The sequence below is a fragment of the Solanum dulcamara genome, chromosome 11 (genome assembly GCF_947179165.1).
Source record: "Solanum dulcamara chromosome 11, daSolDulc1.2, whole genome shotgun sequence".
Classification (NCBI taxonomy): Eukaryota; Viridiplantae; Streptophyta; class Magnoliopsida; order Solanales; family Solanaceae; genus Solanum; species Solanum dulcamara.
This window is the reverse complement of record NC_077247.1, coordinates 48,288,941-48,302,413: the sequence shown is the minus strand read 5'-3', so window position 1 is coordinate 48,302,413 and position 13,473 is coordinate 48,288,941. Positions and strand designations below refer to the sequence as shown.

The 13,473-nt window shown below is 31.9% G+C and overlaps 2 protein-coding genes across 2 annotated transcripts; one reads left to right on the top strand and one right to left on the bottom strand.

The window, feature by feature from the left end:
- The first annotated feature begins 669 nt into the window (after window positions 1-669).
- LOC129873431 (uncharacterized) lies at window positions 670-4,037 on the top strand. The gene is made up of 4 exons (XM_055948528.1): window positions 670-803; window positions 956-1,075; window positions 3,109-3,308; window positions 3,445-4,037. Exons 2-4 carry the CDS (start codon window positions 986-988, stop codon window positions 3,701-3,703), a joined length of 549 nt encoding a protein of 182 aa, XP_055804503.1. The 5' UTR covers window positions 670-803; window positions 956-985; the 3' UTR covers window positions 3,704-4,037.
- A 1,687-nt stretch (window positions 4,038-5,724) lies between these two features.
- Window positions 5,725-6,984, bottom strand: LOC129873930 (dof zinc finger protein DOF1.1-like). The gene has a single exon (XM_055949123.1). It carries the CDS (start codon window positions 6,841-6,843, stop codon window positions 5,977-5,979), a length of 867 nt encoding a protein of 288 aa, XP_055805098.1. The 5' UTR covers window positions 6,844-6,984; the 3' UTR covers window positions 5,725-5,976.
- Window positions 6,985-13,473: the final 6,489 nt, after the last annotated feature.

Here is a 13,473-nt window from a genome sequence, read left to right as displayed (position 1 = left end):
GTTACAAAAGAAAGAATTCATCTGGGTGCCTATTTGTTTCAACCAGAACTGTCTTGTACTGAAAGGGGGCTAAGCACATCCCACGTTTGTGAGTAAATTGAAATTTAGTTGTTCAAACTTTTTATATACACGTAAGCTTTTTGATGTTTTTGTCAACGTGATTGGCTCCCTGTGGAACACACGTGACCACTTTAATTTCCTTTACTGGACATGTGACCACACTTTATTTTAAAGAGGAAAACAGTAGCTTTTTACAATTTAACTTTTAAACAATTATATTTATGTTTATAGGAGTTTAAGTCATATGCATCAAACATCATAATTTTTTATAATTTGATAAAGTAGTAACAAATTTGATATCATAACCTAAATTACATGATACTACGTACTAGTAAGGATTGTTTGGTTCAAGTACATGCCATTCAAAAATTATAATTATAGTTTATTAATGTATACTCTTAATCTTTTTACAAATACGTATATATATGTATATCGCTAATCAACCGGTTGCATATTTACATATTGTACTATTTTTTTGTACAACCAATTAAATATTAAATTATATTGTACAAGTTTTTATATTGAGTTAGTTGCACTAATAGCACAACCAAAACACCTCTTAAAATATGTAATTTTGGTTTAACTTAAACCTATTTTTATATTTTCCTACATTGCAAGGACTATTGCATCAACAAAGCTAGTAGCTTTGTATAAATAAGTTGAAGAAAAACGAAAGTAACGTAATTTGGACATCTTCTCAGAGGACTCCTTTCATAGCTTCGCACATTTTGCTTCCTCACCAAGTACCCCTTCAATTCAAATACTTATTACCAATCCTTTTTAATTTTTTGGGGATATGCTTTAGTCTAACTTTAATTTCTAGCTTACGTATACACATCTAAGTTTTTCATTTTTGCATAAACTATATTTTGTTTGGGATTGAATTTGGTTGCAGAGAGCAAATATATAAAGTTGGTATAGGAAGATGGCTTCAAAACTGTTACTGGTTTTGGTTTTTGTGCTTGATCTGATTGCTTTTGGACTTGCTGTTGCTGCTGAGCAGAGGAGGGCTACTGTGAGTTCGTTTCCCACAATTCTTTTTTTTTCCCCCCTCTTTTTGTTATATTTTTCGTTCAGCTTTCCGTATCATATTGTATACTACTGTATTGTGTTTTCTTTTGTTTTGGGTGGGTATGTTGAAAAATTGAATATATTATTAGCTATTTTAGAGGGTTTATAAATCCTCAACCCTTAAAATTCTTCGTGCAATATGAACAGTAGTTATGAACTAACACTAGCAAGGTTGAAGATAGTTGGATTAAGTGCTAGTACATTGATTATAGCTTGTTGAGGTGATATCCAGGGTAGGACCCAGAAGTTGATTTAATAAAATTGAAAAAAACATAATAAAATAAGGTGGGGTGGGGGTGGAGGGCTCATTTGAATTTTGAACAAGTAGGGTCATGCCCTATACTGGCCTAGTACATGTGTCTGCTTGTTGTTGTCTATCAAATTATAGTCTTATTTCTTTCTTGGGTTTAGTGATATGGGTCCTCTTTATGTATTCTGCTATATGGAGTTTTCATTTCTACGTTAACTATTGAATCAATTAATAGTTATTATTTTATAAAGTATTTTTTTTGTCCAAAAATATTGAAATAAGAAGAAATGTGACTTTATGATATAATAACTACTAGTTGAGTGATCATCTGAGAAATCTGACCGAATTTTATGCAAGTAATGTCTTTTAATAAGTCTAATTAGAGGTTCTTTGCAAATAAAGGTTTTGCTAGTTTTACACTTAGCCCTACTCGAACTTAATGTAAGCGTAACAACACCAACAACTAAGCTTTAATCTTACCAGTGTCTGTAAATTGGATCCTTGGTTCCATTATGTTTATGTTTGCTAAGTTCACATTGATACCTACAAATTCCTCCATCTGATCATAGATCTACCTCGTTCACTTTTACTACCATCTATTACCATAGTGTGACGTCTACAGATTAGTTTGCATATGCTGAGGCTCGTCATGATATCTGGTCAATATTGTTACCTGAATGAAGGACTTGGTGACTTAGATGCTTTTGGCTATGTCAATCAAATATTTAAGTTAGAAGCATTATTAGCACATTCTCATTGTTATATTAAGCGCATGAACAGATTTGCAAGTGTGACCAGAGATAATTTCCTATCCAACTTCTCGGGTGTGGATAAACTTGGAAGGAGTGCTAGTTATATCCTAAACTCAGTTGATTTTAAAAAGTTGTTTCGATGATTCTGTGAGATTCCACAAGTAACATGATGCTCTTTTAAGGTTTGGAAAATGAAATTGGAAAAGTAACTTGTTCAGTCACGTCGCCATATAAACAAGTGAGCGGATTAGGAAGTGTGACCAGAGATATTAAGTACATTTTGACCTTGCCGTACAAGATACTTTGTATCAACTTTTATGCAGATTATATAATTGAAATCTGTTCAATTAGTACCTTCATGGTATTATTACATCTAGCTTAGTGTTCTCTCTTCTTCCCTTGAATCTCTATGTGTGTGGTTGGGAGTTGAAGTGTCTCAACTCCAAGCGATTACAATCTTATGTTAAGTCTGTACTAAATCAACCCCAATATGTAAGTCTACCCCCTAAGAGACTTAACCAATGTTGATTTCTTGTTCAAATGCCAGCAGAGTGGAAGTTGTCCGAGCATGTGAGGATTACGTGATCTGATGTGATCAAAGTTTTCATTTACTTTTTGAGGTTAGAACAGACAGGAATCAAGCATGACAGAGTAGTTCTGCAAGTACGACTAAGTTACCAAGTAACACGTTCTGCAGTAGCTCAGACTTCATCTGTAGAATTTTGATCGACATATTCACAATGGACATGGATCATAGCTTTCATGCAAGGACAGTTATAATCATTGTAGGACCCAACTTAGATGGTGGCCTAAGAGGAGGAAATATGAGTTCTCAAGATCTGAGGTTTAGTTTAATGTAAAAGCATTTCTGACTTAGCTCTTTTGGCTATAAGGTTGATGGTTTTATACTTTAGAATATTTAGTATATAATATACATTTTCAGTAAAATTTAATTTTTGGGTTCCTTTATTTCAGGCGACTATCAACAGAGATGCAGAGTATAATTACTGTGTGTATGAATCAGATGTTGCAACTGGCTTGGGTGTTGGTTCATTCTTATTTCTTTTAGCCAGTCAGCTCCTCATAATGTTTGCAAGTCGATGTTTATGCTGTGGGAGGGCACTGCGACCAGGAAAGCCCAGAGCATGGGCTATTGTCTTATTTATCACCTGCTGGTGCGTTTCTCCTTAAACATGGTTCATTAACTGCATTTTAGTGTTTGCTAGCCGGAGTAGAGACATAATGATTTCACTGATGTATGTAAGAATCTAGTTGAATATGTGAGAAACAATTATGTCTTGAATTTTTCAGGATCACCTTCTTTATTGCTGAAGTGTGCTTACTGGCGGCTTCCGTTAGGAATGCCTACCATACAAAGTATAGGACTCACTTGGCACAACATCCTCTGTCCTGCGAGGTTTTGAGAAAGGGAGTCTTTGGTGCTGGCGCTGCTTTTGTTGTTTTGACTGGCATTGTCTCTGAACTTTTCTACGTCAGCTATTCCAAGGCCGATGAAGGATCCATTCCTCCAAGAATGGATGGTGGCATAAGGATGAATGCGTTTATGTGAACCCATAGAGGAGAAAAAGATTTTGGTTGTACACTCACTAAACTTTTGCATTGACCTTGATTTGTAGGATTACTTAGAATGTGATATTGGTAATGTGGTATACTTAACCCTGTTGGGTAGGTGATTTGACTTCAACAGAATTAGAGATTCTGATCATATGCTGTTGTGACGTATGTGCATCCTTCATCATTGTCCAAAATACATAGACGTAGATAGGTATGACTGCTACTTGTAAGTTCTGTCGTACAATGTTTTGGAGAGACTTTTTCCTGGGGCCTTATGAGGTAAAAAATGGGTTGCCCATCTTATGATATACTGAGATGACTTATGTTCCTATTGCCATTTCACATTCTGTACTAGTAGCATATTCAGTTTTCTTGACAACTGAGACATCTCCGAGAGCTGTTGGCTCACTGTTTGAAACTACGTGAATAATGGACCTGCCTTCCCTACTATTCTTCTCCACTTAGTTACCAGTCTTTTGTCTCTAGAAGTGTTTGAAATTCATGATGTGCACCTAACTCATACATCCATGTTGCCATATCTTCATCATAAACTAGATTTCTTGGACTTCTCTAGGTTCCCTTGTTTCTATTGTAACAATAGAACAGCAAGGAATTTCTTTGACTTCCCTTTACCCTTTTTTGTTGTCTTGGTGGATTTCCATTTCCTCTTTTTTGTCCTGTACTAATTGGGCAACTTTCTAATCTTAGTTTATTTCCAAATACGTATAGGGCCTTCTTGTCAAGGCAAAGTTACTTTCACCATTAGCAAGTTGGACATATCTACCTATCAAATACCCAAGTCCTTGTCCATATTCTTGACTTTTATATTAGAGATCATTATCATCTTGAAGGGTCTACTTTTTTATTTTATTTAAATGGGGTTTAATACCTATTATTTGATTGTGATTGTGATTGTGATTTTTCAGCCTTGTCCTTTTCCTCTCCTTTCACTTATATTCCTTTTACACAAATGTACTAGTAAGTTTATCCCCATATTTCATGGTGGCTAGAAAGAAAAAAGAGCATTCAATATTTATATTAAATCAAATGATAATATGATAAGTGTCATATAAATATGTTATTATTTAATTATAATTAGTTAACATATATTTCCACCTCACTTGATCATTGTAAAGTTATGTAGTTAGTGATAAAATCGGATGGACATACATTTTTTTTGGTGGAAAACTCTTCATAACTTTTTCCTATGACCAAATAACTATGGTGGAACGCACAAACTGTTACATGTCGTTTCATAGCTGATTAGAATTATGTAGATATTAGTAATGCATATTTTAATTTTGCGAGCTTCGTATAAGATAATACATAAATTCACTCATAACTTAATTATACACATATATTAATTATGCAGATTTTTAAATTTTATCAAATTTCGTATTAATTTTATATCTAAATAACTTATTTTCTAACTAGCTACTAAATAATTTATACAAAAATTCATAATAAATAAATTGCTTCTTTACTCGCTACCAAACGATCCCTCAGTATTCACCAAAAAAAACACTAGTACAAGAAGTAGGGAGCAAATGGAATGACTCCTCGAGCAATTAGAGAGATGTAGGGGAGAAAAGAAGTCTTGGCAAGAATTATTGATTTAAAACAGATTAGACATGTATATCCACAAAAAAGAATCTTCCATTCCATTCAATCACATCTAAAATCATCCCACCACTAGTTAGCTGGAATAAGACCCCATCAATCTCTTTTGTTCTAACTATCAATATTCACACCCTTTCCTATCAACAATCCATATGCATATAGAAAATAAACCTAATCAACCTAGAGTGACAATAGATTTTTCTTTTGAGCGATAATATTTATAGTTGAAAAAATATTTAACGGTAATTGAGTTAATGTTATTATATTCAAAATTGCTAAAATCTTTAATCACATCTATATATATAAAGTATTAATTATAAATACTGATATATATTCATGCTGCTAAATATAATATAGCGACAATAATGTTTATCACAAATCATTTACTTGGTCGTAGTGCTACACAACCTTCGTGTACTTGTTTTCTAAAAGAGAAATAACGGAAACACAACATTATAGCATGAAAGCTGATTATAAAAAGGGGTACGGTATACATTTTTTTGAGGGAAAAAAAGGTTAATGGTAACATTAATACTAATTAATTAACAAGACTTGAACATTATCCCAGCATGAAATGAAATTCACATCAAAACAAATTCTTTAACTAATTAATCAATATACAAACTAACATTTCTCTTGATCCTCCTCTTATGGTTTGATCTCTAAATCATCCCATGGTATATTGAGATCAGCTGCAGTACTCAACGTGTCGAATTGATCGTTCCAATTCCAATAATTACTTGACATATTTTCATTTATAATAAGATCATAATTGCTCGTTTCTGGAACTTTCCATGGCTCATGAGAAAGGAGATCATTGCTGCTTGTAATTGGCATGACTGTTGTTATTGTTGACTCCTCCAATATTGTACTATCAAAATTCCCCATATATTCATTATAATAAACATTTGAAGATAATTGAGTATTAGCACTAGAATTGGGAATTAGTGAAAAATGTGTATTCCCATGATCTTGAGGAATTGAAAAATGTGTATTCCCGTGATCTTGAGGAATTGATGACAACTTTACACTTGAAAATATGTCATATGATGATGAAGGAAGATTTTTGATATCTTCATTCATAGTACTATTTCCCCTTATTGTGACACTTGGCATGTAACTTGTGTTCATGGTTGTCGTGGTGATTAGTGGACACCTCTGATCATTTATTTCTAATCTGACATATTTCCTTTCAGTTATATGATCAACGAGATCAGTAGGCCTTAATCTTTTATTTTTTCGCCCACCACCTACCGGAACGTTGCGAAGGGTGCCACCTTCGGTCCAATGCCTTTTACAACCTTTACAGTAATGGCGAGGCTGTAACTTGTTGTAATTGTTGTAGTAACAAAATTTAGTGCTGATTGAGTCACACCTTGGACATTTCAACGACTCCGGTCTCGGTGGCGGTTGCCGCCTTATAGACGGTGGTTCCGGTAGAGTATGCTGGCTGCTGGAGGTCCAATTATCTAGACCATCATCATCAATTGAAACCAACTTAGTACTCAACCCCATAAATTGGCAAACAATTGATCCCTAGCTAGCTTAGCAAGTGAAATATAATTCTAAGTAATTTTTGCCTTTGGATGTTGATGCAAGAAGAGAAATGAAGATGAAGAGAATGGGAATATTATTATATGGTGAATTTTCTTTGAAAGAAAGAATATTATTTATGAGGCAGGTGATGAGAAATGAGAATGTCTATCCCTAGATATTTTTTTTAAAAATGTATATACTTGTGAAAGGGGTGGTGGTCTGGGGGGGGGGGTATCAATCTATCTGTAAAATTAAAATACAATATAATAATTATATAATAAGATCTAGATATAAAGTGATATTTAATTTTCTAGGTATATATGTATATCACTTGAGAGCAATAGTTGTATGGTTTTGATTGATACTTGTGGGGTGCACTCTTTGGTGGCAATTATATTAAATTATGACTCTTAGGTTTCCTTTTTAGCAGACAACCTATAACATCCCCTTCCATTATTAATGTATCATAAATTATTTATTTCAAATCGAATGTTGCTTTTTTTTTTTCTTGATCAAGTTATAAGACATTAGAATTTATGAACTGAATCAATGTAAAAAATATATTTATATATTTAAATTATAAAAGAGGTTATTATACGCAACTCGCAAGTCTATACTAAGCGTGCATAGTTCATCGATAAGTAACAAAGAACTTTTTAGTTAGAAGGTGAAAGAAAATAATAATTTAAAGTAATTTCAAATAAAAACACTCTTCTAATACACTTTTTCTTCACTGTTGTTTTTTCTAATTGTAACGGTAAAAACAAATCCATTCGTTTATGGACATCAATATGTTTTGGTATCTAATATAATCATGTCTTGTGCATACTTTTTATTCCAATATATTTTTTCGACTAAGCGTTCGGTCCATTAGTTCCGTCGTATATAAACATGCTCCTAAGAGGGAGGTTAAGCAGGGGCAAAACTAATGCCTAGGAAGTGAGTTTGATAGCCTTAAAATTCAAATTCTATATTTAAGAAAGTACTTCAAAAAAATTAAAAAAATTAAATTTTGTCTCCGCCTTAAATCGGACTCGGAAGAATATGTATCGTCGATAGTGGGAGTTTGGTAAGGGAGATGTTCCATTCCATACACTAAATTAGTATAGAAAAAGCGGCCATATGGATTATTAAGTAAGTGATGTAGTCAATTACTCAATTAATTAAAAAAAAAAAAGTAAAGGGAAACCAACAAAAAATATATGCAGATCCAAGAAGATGCCTACAAAAGGGTACCACCGTCCTTTTTTCTCATATTCCGTTAAATTACACATACAAAATTATTTTTTTCAGTCAAGTTCGTATCATTATTTTTAGTGAATAAAAGGGAATGGTCGGTTTGATATTGACTGACCCCCTTGTGAAATTGCGATGTTATAAGAGATTGAGACGACATACACTTGTAGAAAATACCTATGTGTAAAGAAATACTCCCATCGATTCCCATGGTTTTATTTTAAGTATTTTAGTTTGATTAGACAGTAAACACATAAATAATAAAATATAAGAGATTTTTGAATTTTATAGTATTAGACTTAATATATGTAATGTATTGTATATTCTTAAATAACAATTGAGAGTTTTGACGTAACTGATAAAGTTGTTATCATGTCACTATTAAAAAAATAGTACTTTCCCACCGAAAAATGTTTAGTGGCTATTCCAACTAATATTTTGATTGAATTGGCCATGAGAAAATAAAAAATAGGCATGTTTTCATACGAGTAATTAGGAAGTATTCCACTATTTTAGTGAGAATCTATTTTTCACCATGCATTTTTTCACTGAGCTGATTTGATAGAAAATAAATGGAAAAACTATGTCCTATAGCCTGAATTTCTCACTGATTTGCAACGGGAAAAACCTTTGTTTCTAGTAGTGGGTGACAAAAGCTTACGAATTCGAATTATAAAAACAACGACCTCTTATAGAAATATAAATAAAGCTATGTATAGATCTTTATGATTCGACTGTTCTTTGAATCCCTCCCACAGTAAACATCAAACATGTGTTACAACATCCCGGTCATTATTTTCAATGATATGATGATGAATGTATTGGCTGCAACAATATCCAGTCGTACAAGTCAGCGGTAGTGTCAAATATGTTTGGTTTTGTTCATTTCTCGATATGTACTAAGGTATGCTTCTCATATAATGACAGATTCAAAATATAACAAAAATAAATAAAATTTTCACTCAGAACATTCAAAATATAACAAAGTAAAAACATAAAAAAAATTAAAGAAATTCAATATCTGTTGTATATATACCTCAAATATAGAAAGATGCATGCAAGGATTCTAAAACTTTCAAAATTGATCTATATTGACTGTTGAATTTACTTTTTTATGTAATTTCAAAGGAACATTCAAGCGTGCAGAGTTCACTTATTTTTATCATGATTAATACTTATTTTTTCATGTTCTTTTATACCTCTATAAAGCTAAATTTACTTTTTATTTTACTAGTTTGGTCTTTATTTGTTACGTTTTGGCATCCAAAAGAGAAAAAAGGTCATTTTGTAGAAAATTTCCTAATTAACACTCCAGAAATCAATTTTTAAAAAAAATCAGTAGGAACTAGAATGAAGAATACAATTATAGTGAGAGAAAAATCACATAAGCTACTCTTTCTCTCTTAATAAACAAAAGAAATAAAGATTAAGAATTGAGTAGCTATGATAATTAAACAAATGGAGCCTCAACAACCCTTAGACGTCCATGCCTGACAATTGGAGAGTGAACCATATAAACGGCGTCAAACATCAATAAAACAAGAAATTAGGATGAGTCCGATTCTAATGTCATAATAATAATAAATTAAAAAATCATTAGAAGTGAACATTTTCTTAATGTGGGACTCTTAATAAGTTTACGCAAATGTTACCATCCACAACACTAATTAAAAATAAAACAGAGAGGGTAGATGAATATTCAAATGAAATTAATTAAATCATTTTATATATGAAAACCACATGCATATAATCAAAAGATGGTGGTCAAGAGGAAAAAAGTATAGTCAAGTACATAAATAAAATTCTCCAGATATTAAATTAGTTTGATATATTATTTGTTATTAGTACAAATCAAAGAAATCAAACGTGGTCGGTTTGTTAGGTAATGTCACTATGAGAATGTTTTTCCCCTTTGAATAATAAAAAAGACAAAACAGAATATTTGTTGGTCGAACAACTAGGACTTCTTCTTAATTAGCTTACTTATAAAGCTTAGATATTATAATAATGAATTCAAGTTGAAATTATGAATATGAAAACACATTCTAATTTGACAGCCTAAGTGTGGATTAATTAATTGACAATAACACGTGTGGACATAATCCCACTATATCAATTCCTTGTGTGCTATGTATCTTACATAAAAAGATAATCAATTAGGTAACATTACGCTTATTCTTAGACGTTACGAAACTGTAGCAAAAAATTTAAAATATACAAACAAATTAAAAAGATTCAACATATAGTGTATATATACGTATTTATATATATATAAAGATAATTAATTATATAATATAATTTTCTAGCAAATGAATTTCAATTGACATGTATTGAACAAAGATGCCTCCATCATTGCTTGTTCTATGTTCGATTCTTTTATTAAATATTTTTTGTTTTGTTTATTGTATTAATGTTAATTAATTAATGGGAGAAATCATTAGACATGATGGGGGTGTACCAAACAAATGGACCACTTGAGAAAAAAAGAATTGCATGATAAGGTTCCAGCTTGGCTAAATGAATATGGAGATCTCATTCATGTACTAAGGCAGATAATTATTCATCATGATATATTCCCATTAAGCTGAGCCGCCTATTTGCATGATTATAGCCACTATGCAATTCTGAACGAGAAAAAGTTATGAGATTATAATGTGATAATTACTGATACAATAACATATCGAGTGAAATTTCACTAAATGAGATTTGGATAGGGGAGAGTGTATGCATACCTTATTACTATCTTGTGGAGTAGAAAGATTGTTTTTGAAATACCTTCGTCTCAAGTGCATCAAACCTTAGTAAAGAAAGAAGAAAACACCGAAGAAAATATAGCAGTTAATAAGAAAATCAGTATAAAGTCTACAAGAAAGAAACAATAACTACATATGGCAAAAACTGCAAGGGTACGACTAGTAGTATGACAAAAATATGCTAAACAACAACATAACTAATGAAATTCCACTAATAAATGATAATATAAATTGTAATTTTTTGGTGCATAACTTTTTAGACGAATATTTTATTCACTACGAAAGTAAGATACATGATATCCTTATTGTTTACATAAAAAAAAATAGAAGGATAAATATAGTGTTATTATGACAGTCCCATTCGGATCTAGCAACAACTTATTTATCACGTAGTGATAATTGATAAACTACGAATGTGGATGCTTGTGACCTCTCTATTTTAATAAAAAGTCTTGAGTTTGAACTCAATATATAGCGTTTCATTATGGATCATTTTATCTCCCCAAGATATACGACTCTAAATTAGTCAAGGTATAGGCTCTATTCTCCTATCAATGCCGGACAGAACCAGTGATGATTTATGAATCTGTCACACAAGTTTAATTCGAAAATTGCAGATGCATTATGAGAAAATATATATATATTACATAGTGCTTATCTATGTGCACGTACCTTAAATATTGTCACAATCTAATGCTCTATATAAATAATAATAGAAACAACTGCATTAATTTATATGCTGAAAATTCAATATTTACAGTTACGGTATCAAGAAAAAGACCTTATAGGCATTAGTGGAACCATTCATATTACGGAATCAAGTCCACGAGCAATTTTGTCATGAGGTTTATGTGATAAGCTATAGCGTAACCAGTGAAATCCCATAAGATAGGGTATAGGAAAGATAGAGTATACGCAGATTTTATCATTATCTAATGGAGATAGAGAGGCTGTTTTCAAAAAATCATCAGCTCAAATACATTAAACCCAAGTAATAAAAGATGAAAACCATGAACAAAGCATAGCAATAAATAAAACAACAGTGTAAAGTCTACAAGAAAGAACTACTAACCTTCTACCCTAACAGAGAGTATTATCATGAAAAAAAAAGTATAGAAAGAATTAAGTAGGTCAACCCATATAGTTAAGGGGGAAATTAAGGGAAAAGGTCCAATTCCATTTTTTTTAAAAAACTAAGTTGATCCGTTCTTGAAAATATCACCCATCAAAGCTTTTTAAAAGGAATTATGTGTATTTATATATAAATATATTTATGTGCTTATATTTAAAATTCAAATATTTCGTTTATCTTTAAAAGAAATATTATTGTTATTAACTTTAAATTTTAAAATCAACCAATTTATCAACTAAACTTGAAGAGCGCGGTTAACAATATCGTGGTATTATTCTGATACTTTAAATTTTAAAAACAACTAATTTGTTGCTAAACTTGAAGAGCGAGAATAGTAATATCGTGGTATCAGCCTGAGAACCTTTTCTTCTTCTCAATCATTCAAGATATTATGTGAATTAATATATTACTGAATCCAATGAGTGAAACTTAAATTAAAGTAACATACATTTTAAGTCTTTTAAAATTCTCTAATGATTTCCTTTACAAAGATAATCTTGAATCTTTCTGATACTTGCCTCAGTGGCCTTATCCAGGTTGCTTCATATCTAGACATTATATTCAATATAATTCATCTACATTAATGAATTTCCTGGGACTATAATTAAATCATTAAGCTTTAGTACATTAACTAACTTGTACTATAATTAATTACCTGTAGTTAGTAATAGGAATATTTGGTGCGACGTAAGAGAGAGAGAAGGGGTGGTGCGACGTAAGAGTAAACAAGGGTTGTGGTGCGGTGGTGGGATTGTTTCACTCTTAATCAGAAGAAAATCATATTGAAAGCATCATTCCCAAATGAGCCCTGCAATGCGCGATCAAGATTTAACCAAAGCTCCACGGACTCCGGGCTCCGTACGCGTGTGGAAATTCCAAAAAAAAAAAAAAAAGGTTTCTTTCATGTTCATCAATTAGGCAAACTCTTGCACAAAGGTCGAGAGATTAGAGATCGGTCACTGCCACCGCCTACCATTTTGCAGCAAAGTGCAACAACTCTGGAAGAATGAGAAAGTTCTCTTTTTGTCTTTCTATTTTTATCGCTTTCATCTTTTAATATTCTTGTTTTATTTACTTTGATTTTACAACACTTACTAGTTTTTTTAAAAGGTTTTGATAAAGTTTTCTGAGGTCTCCACCCCAATTTTGCAAACTACAGAACTCCAGTTCCGAAGCATATGATTCACACTATGATAAAGCACTTTGTCTTGTCTAAACCGTGCCTTCTATTAAGAACTCAATATGAAAGCTATTCCTGCATTTTCCCTCTTGTACTATTCGATAATGAATAAAATGCCCTAAAATATTCGTGTGACCATATGTACGGTTGAGACAAGGGGGCACACAGGAAATGGCAAAGTGTAATGACTAGTAATAGTTTGTACATTCACGTGAAATCTAAATGGAAACTAAAACTAAAATTACAACCAAGTCAAGCATACATCTGAATTAGGGCAAGAGAGATCTTCAATTCACATAGCGAGTAGA

Bases quoted from the DNA above. Each gene is read 5' to 3' on its own strand.
- LOC129873431 (XM_055948528.1), top strand. From the start codon at position 986: ATGGCTTCAAAACTGTTACTGGTTTTGGTTTTTGTGCTTGATCTGATT. The intron at 1,076-3,108 runs GTGAGTTCGTTT...CCTTTATTTCAG, and splicing joins CTGAGCAGAGGAGGGCTACT to GCGACTATCAACAGAGATGC. The intron at 3,309-3,444 runs GTGCGTTTCTCC...TGAATTTTTCAG, and splicing joins GTCTTATTTATCACCTGCTG to GATCACCTTCTTTATTGCTG.
- LOC129873930 (XM_055949123.1), bottom strand. From the start codon at position 6,843: ATGGGGTTGAGTACTAAGTTGGTTTCAATTGATGATGATGGTCTAGAT.